The 7204-nt window shown below is 28.3% G+C and overlaps 1 protein-coding gene across 1 annotated transcript; it reads right to left on the bottom strand.

The window, feature by feature from the left end:
* Nucleotides 1–1542: 1542 nt before the first annotated feature.
* On the bottom strand, nucleotides 1543–3060 carry LOC125850049 (putative late blight resistance protein homolog R1A-3). Its single transcript, XM_049529960.1, has 2 exons — nucleotides 2945–3060; nucleotides 1543–2166 (listed from the first exon to the last, which is right to left on the bottom strand). Exon 2 carries the CDS (start codon nucleotides 2158–2160, stop codon nucleotides 1543–1545), a length of 618 nt encoding a protein of 205 aa, XP_049385917.1. The 5' UTR covers nucleotides 2161–2166; nucleotides 2945–3060.
* Between the last annotated feature and the right edge of the window lie 4144 nt (nucleotides 3061–7204).

Below are 7204 nucleotides of genomic sequence, written 5' to 3'. Positions count from 1 at the left end.
TCTAATGATTAACAATGCCACATCTAAAATCTTATCAATATTAGTATAAATTTTCCATTACTATAGTAAAACAAGACATGATGACAAACAATTAAATTAGAAATAACAAAACAACAACATACCAGAGTAGAGTGTACGCAGATCTTACCACTACTTCGTGTAGGTAGAGACATTATTTCCAAAAGACTCCAACTCAAGTGCATCAAATTTAAATAAAGAAAACGGAATCTTACAAATATGAGTATATATGTTCCATTACTATAGTAAAACAAGGCATGAAAATTGCGACAAACAATGAAATTAGAAATAACAAAACAATAACATAGCCAGAGTAGAGTATACGCATATCTTATCACTACTTCGTGGAGGTAGAAAGACGGTTTCCAAAAGACCCTCAACTCAAGTGCATTAAATCTAAGTAAAGGAAAAGGAATCTTACGAATACGAGTATATATATTCCATTACTATAGTAAAATAAGACATGAAAATTGCGACAAACAATCAAATTAGAAATAACAAAACAACAATCTAGTAGGCTGTGGGAAGAATAGAGTATATGCAGATCTTACCACTATTTTGTGGAGGTAGAGAGACTGTTTTCTAAAAACTCTCGGCTCAAGTGCATCAAATCCAAGTAAAACGAAAGGAATCTCACCTTAGAGATCAATAATTGCTTAAAAGGATCTATGGCTTCAGTCTTACACAAAATTGAAAAAGAATGGTAGCAAAAAGATAGACCTAGGAGTTGACTTTAAAAGTATATGATGAGATTAGATCCAATCCAAATTTATCAGAATGTAGACTAGATTGCATAAAAAATGTGAGAAATAATCAAATGAGAAATAGCAAAAAGGAAAAAATAACAGGGAATATATCTCACCTTAGAGTGGAAACAGAGAGATCAATAATTGCTCCAAAGTTCTGTTAATTATTAGAGATTTTTTAATTGAGGGCCCCATTTAAGTCTTGATTTAAGAATATCTAGATTAAATTATTTCCACTTGTTCTCGAGACGCTCATTAGGTAGATAAATAAAATCACATTAAATATATCTACTTATTTAGATTAAGACATTTGAATTTGTATATACGTCTGAATATCAAGATGTTGCATTAAGATTCAAAGGTCCGAATCTGAATATTAAGATGATATGTTAAGATTCAGATGTCAAAATCTGAATACACATTTGAATATTAAGATGTTGCATTATGATCTTAATACTAAATAATTAAGAATATTTGTTTTTCAAGTTCGGGATCATTTTATTTTGTATTTTAACTATTCGGGCCGCCAATCTTGGGCCTGTATGCCCGTAACAACCAAAAGCTAAATGGGCTTCAATTGGGCTTTAAACAAACTTGGACAATCACTTAAGTGTACACTTTTTAAAAAATATTTACAATATTTGTCAACATTATTCTTTTAACTATATATAACAATTTAGCTGAATGTCAGTATTTGTGTATGACAACACTTTGATAATACCTTATGTGCGATAATACCAGCATTCAACAAAATCACAAGAGGCAGTCCCTTACGGTTTTAAGCAACTTCAAATCCTGCTTCTTTTATCACTAAGGGAACCTCCTCGCGTAAACATACCTTCTTTTGCAATAACTCCCAACTTTCATTCTCTGTTAGGAATCGAAGTAAATAAGGGTCACTCATCTTAATAGCAACCTCTTGGACGCGAGTTGTTACCATAATTCTACTTCCTGTTTCCACACAAGGGAAACATGATTGCAAATCTTCCCATGCCTCATAGTTCCACATATCATCTAAAACAATGAGGTATCTCTTGCAATAAATTGCCTTCCTCAACGTATCTGCAACGTCCTCGTCCTCTTTGATCATGTCACGTTTTTCACCTGTGGCTTGTTTAAGAATCTCAAACAATAGCTTTCTGATGCTATATTTTTGTGAAACAATACAAAATGCGCGAGCATCAAAGTGATCAGCAATAGAATGACTGTTGTACACCTTTCTAGCCAAAGTTGTTTTGCCTAGTCCTGCCATTCCAACAATCGATATAACTTTGCGTTCTTTTGTTCCTTTAGTCAATTTCTGAATGATCTGTTCTACATCCTCCTTAAACCCCACAAATTCCTCATCATTCGATGAAAAATAGCATCGAGAAGTAGTTAACTCGATGTTCTCCATGTAAAACTGCATTATAGTTAATAACTGTGTCAGCCTCCATAAAATCAATGAAATAGTTTTCGTCTTAGTAATGTCATTTTCTTCTATTCAAATAGCGAGTGAGCATTAGAAATAGTTTTGAACATTTTACATGTCCGTAAAACACTAGGTGGACAGAGTTACCTAGTACGTGTGATTAAACATTATGAAAGATTTGTTAATTAGAAGTTAATTCCTCAAATCTTTATGTCTTAGTTTTAGTTTTTCGAGATTCAAACTAGCTTTCCCCAAGATCACAAAACTCTATCCTAACTTGTGCCCCATTATCTCTCACCAAGGCACTAGATCTTCTATCTATTCGATTGACCCAGACCAAAATTTTAAGATAGATATGGGAAGAATCGCAACGTTAGTGACATTTTTCCCAAATCTCTATTCTACAAGTTAATTCCTCAAATCACTCTTTCCCAATGTTAGTGACATTTTTTGTTTTTTCGAGATTCAAACTAGCTTTCTCCAAGATCACAAAACTCTATTCTAACTCGTGCATTCTCTCTGACCAAGGTGCTACATCTTCTATCTATTCGATTGACCCAAACTAAAATATTAAGGATCATATTGATATGAGAAGAATCACAACTACTTATACTACTTCTCATATAGAGTTGATCTAATCTAATTTATATTCAAAGATTAGTCAAATTAATTCCCAAAAAAATAACAACAAAGTGTCACATAAATTTGTTGACTCATTAGAAAGTAAAATAAAAGGAAAAAAAATAGAAAGCTAAAAAAGGAATCTCACCTTAGAGTGCAAATAGAGAGATTAATAATTGTTATATGATTGTGTTAACTCTATAGTTTCCCTCTTAGGAAGAATTGGAAAAGAAGTTTTGTGGACTTTGAATCGTGAAGAATGAAAACTGATGGTATAGGAAGATAGATCTACTAATTGACAAGGTTGACTTTATAAAATTACGTGTGGCACTCCTTTATTGGACCATGTTAAAGATTATTTTTAATTATAGTGTTTTCACCAAATCATCATGATGGCGTAAAATTATGAGATAACTTGCTGGATTAGTTATTTTTGAGATTGTAGTACTATTTCACATTGAAGGTGGAATAATAATTCTGAAATAACTAATTTCGGAATAATTAATTTCAAGATAACTTATTTTCCAACTAAACTGAACCTCCCTGGGAGAAGTCTGGCCCCAAAAACGGACATTTTTTTTTGGATGTTATAGACCAAAAGAGACCCTCCCTAAAAACAAGAACCAAAATGGACACTTCACCTATTTGATAATATCTTAATATTTTCAAATTGTTTGGGTGAAAGTGCCTGTTTTGCTTAATGTTTTTAGAAAGGGTCCATTTTAATATGTAGTGTTCAAAAAGTGTCCGTTTTGAGATTGGATCGAACCATTATAAAAGAAATGATGTTGACTTTTAAACTCTTTACTTGCTTACATTAATTTTTTTTTTAAAACCAGATAACACTTGATAAAATTCTTCAATAGTCTACTTGATAAAATCTATATATATATATATATATATATAAAGCTGGATATGAAAGCGTTGATGCGGCATTCCTCTTAGGCCAGCATTAGTATTTATCAATTTTGTCATTTTTTTTTACCTTTTACTCTTATTTTCATCTTAATATATTGATTAAATTAAATAAATACCCTCTATTAATCATGTTCCTTTAAAGTCTTCCATTAATTCCTTTATTACTTTATGTATATGTATGTTACAATATATCGCAACTGAAGAGGCAACAATGCGTGAAGCTCACTGAAGAGGCAACAATGCGTGAAGCTCATTTTATGTTTGCAAATATTTAATTCTGCCCTTAAATTTCATCATTTAATTTAGTTATTATTACAATCTACATGTATGGATGCCGTATTTAGTCATATCGAAAAGGCAAAAGACCCAAGAAGCTGTTGTTATTCCTGAAAATAAGTAGCAGTACATTTTCTTAATTATTTTCTTAATTTTTATTTATTTTTTGTCACATATTTATTTATATAATCTATATAAAGGAGGATATGAAAAAGTTGATGTGGCATACTTCTTTGATCAGGATTTCTAATTATCATTTTTCTTATATTTTTGGGAATTTCCTCTTTATTTTAGTATTTAAAAATATTACATTATATTAATGTTAATCTATTTATATTATTCCTAAAATTAATATAGTAATTATAGAAAATTGGTTGGTTTCTTCTTCATTGAAACATAAACGTTATTTTTTTTCCTTTAATTAGACCTCATTATGTAATCATCATTTAATTAATTATTAATCAACTTTATTCTTTAAAAAAAAATCACCTTTTTAATCTATCCATATTTAGGATATTCTTCACCATTATTATTTATCTCTTCTCCTAAAATTATTTTACTTTCTTTGTATTGCTTATGTTTCTATAAGAAAATGTAGAAATCAATGCAATAGTTATGGAATTTAAAAGGTAAGTTTCATTGCAATTTAATAAATACAAAAATGTTAAAAGTCATTATATTTAATGACATTTACCATACGAGTTATTATACTTTGTAGTTACATAATATTTGGACATATAAATATAAGAAACATTGCAAATGATTGAGAAGCTCTGTCAACTTTGGGTGATGGTGATATTTCACTGTCTATTTTTAAAGGCGAGATTATCTATTTTCTTTTATATATATTGATGGTAAGAATATCTATGTTTTTCTATTTATGCATTTTCAGAAGGATTTATTAAAAGACGTGAATGTTTATGAAATGTGAATCCTGAATTATGATTTTATATTTTGTAGGAGGAAGTGTTACTTGGAGACTCAAATTTATTTTCTTTTATATGAAATGATGGTAAGAATATCTATCTTCTTTTATTTATGCATTTTTCAAAAGGAATTCATTAAAAGATATGAGTTTTTATGAAATGTGAACCCTAAATTATGATTTTATATTTTGCAGGAGAAAGCGTTGCTTGGAGTTTCAACCTAAAAAGGTTGCTAAAGAATTCACACATACCAAAAGAAGTGAGAATATCTATTTTCTTTTCTATATACATTTTTCAAAAGTAACATATTAAAAGACGTGAGTATCTATAAAATGTGAACTATAAACTATAATTTTATATTTTTGTAGGAACAAATGTAAATTCAAGTTCGAAGTAAATGTTTTAGAAGCCAATAAACAAAAAAAAAATGTTGCTAAAAATTCATATAGTAAAAGAGGTTGTTCGTTATTTATATTATGAATTGTTATTCTTTTAATCATGTATTTATCTTTTATCCTTCGTAGTTGCTAGAGAAAAAGGAAGTAAAAAGAGAACAAGACACCAAAGAGAGTTTGCTTCAGTATATTTTATTATATAATTTCATAAGGCACAATGGATATGATCGTAATCAGAAAACCTTTCATTGTACAATTTTAAGAAAATAATTGTTATTTTAAAATGAAAAATAATTTATGAAAATTGGAGTTGTGTAATGCAAATTCCAATTAATTTTGACTTTTTGTCAATAATTTGGATTGAAAATACTTTTTGATTATTTCTCAAGTTTTTAAAAATTTTGAGTTAAATTTTAAAATTTCGTAGTCAAAATGTGTTTTTCCAAAGTTGAAATCCAAAAAAAAAAAAAAAAAAAAAAAGATCAAATGCCTCCTTTAGTTACTTATGATTGGATAGGAATTTAGGGGTGTACATGACCGGGTTCGTTCGGATTTTTCAAATATCAAACCAAATCATTTGTGTAAAAATTTTAAATTTATAAACCAAATCAAACTAGTAAAATTCAGATTTTTTTGGGTTTTTCAACCTCGGGTTGGTTCGGGTTTTTCAAATACCAAACCAAACCATTGTGTCAAATTTTTAAATTTATAAATCAAACCAAACTAACAAACCTCGGATTTTTTCGGTAAAGTTTGCATACAAACATACAATTAACTTGTGCTCCAAATATTTCTTTAGTCCAACCAAAATACAATTATCTAAGGTGTACATGACCGGGTTGGTTCGGGTTTTTCAAATATCAAACCAAACCATTTGTGTAAAAAATTTAAATTTATAAACCAAACCAAACCAATAAAATTTGGATTTTTGGGGGTATTTCAACCTTGGGTTGGTTCGGATTTTTCAAATACCAAACCATTGTGTTGAATTTTTAAATTTATAAATCAAACCAAACTAGTAAACCTCATATTTTTTGGTAAAGTTTGCATACAAACATACAATTAACTTGTGCTCCAAATATTTCTTTAGTCCAACCAAAATACAATTATCTAAGATGTTTCTTAAGAAAATAACACAAAATATGAGATGAGTACTGATAACACTAAAATATTCAATAAAAAATAATAATGAAATCATCATATAAAATAAATATTGCAAAGTCATAATAAAAATGATCATAATTTAAAAGTACTAAATCATGCTAAAATAAGTTTACTAAGTATTAGTTACATTACTAAATATTTAAGAAAAATGAAAATTAGATTATGTATTTTAATTGTCTAAACCAATGTAAAACTAAAGAATAAATATTCAATATTATTGTCATTCTTAGTGTTGAATTGATTTCTTTTTGCATTAGTATTAATTTGATTTTGATTTAAGTTTTATTATAATTATCAAATCTATGAACTATAATCTTTATTGGACCATTTCGAATTCTAAGTTTTAAACTTGAAATAATATATTAAAAGATAAAAACTATGAAATAGTATAAGAAATATTTTAAAATTATATCAAAGTAAATATTTTTAGGTATAAAATAAATTTTAAAATTACATATATAATGTTGAGTTGATTTGGTCTCGAGTTGGTTTTTTTAGTTAAAACCAAACCAACCCAAATATAGTTGGGTTTTTTTTTCCAATACCAAACCAAGTCAAACCAAACCACTAGTTGGGTTTTTTTTCGATTTGACTCGATTTGAGGTTTGGTTTAGTTTTCGGTTCAGTTTTGTACACCCCTAGATAGGATGAGAGAGATATGAATTTGTAAAGAAATGAAAAAATACGTATAGTTTAAATTTTTAAATTATTTCTTACCATATACATCAT

Source organism: Solanum stenotomum, unplaced genomic scaffold, assembly GCF_019186545.1.
Source record: "Solanum stenotomum isolate F172 unplaced genomic scaffold, ASM1918654v1 scaffold13313, whole genome shotgun sequence".
In the NCBI taxonomy this organism is placed as follows: Eukaryota; Viridiplantae; Streptophyta; class Magnoliopsida; order Solanales; family Solanaceae; genus Solanum; species Solanum stenotomum.
The sequence above is the reverse complement of the archived record's forward strand: the minus strand, read 5'-3'. Positions and strand labels throughout refer to the sequence as shown.

Bases quoted from the DNA above. Each gene is read 5' to 3' on its own strand.
- LOC125850049 (XM_049529960.1), bottom strand. From the start codon at position 2,160: ATGGAGAACATCGAGTTAACTACTTCTCGATGCTATTTTTCATCGAAT.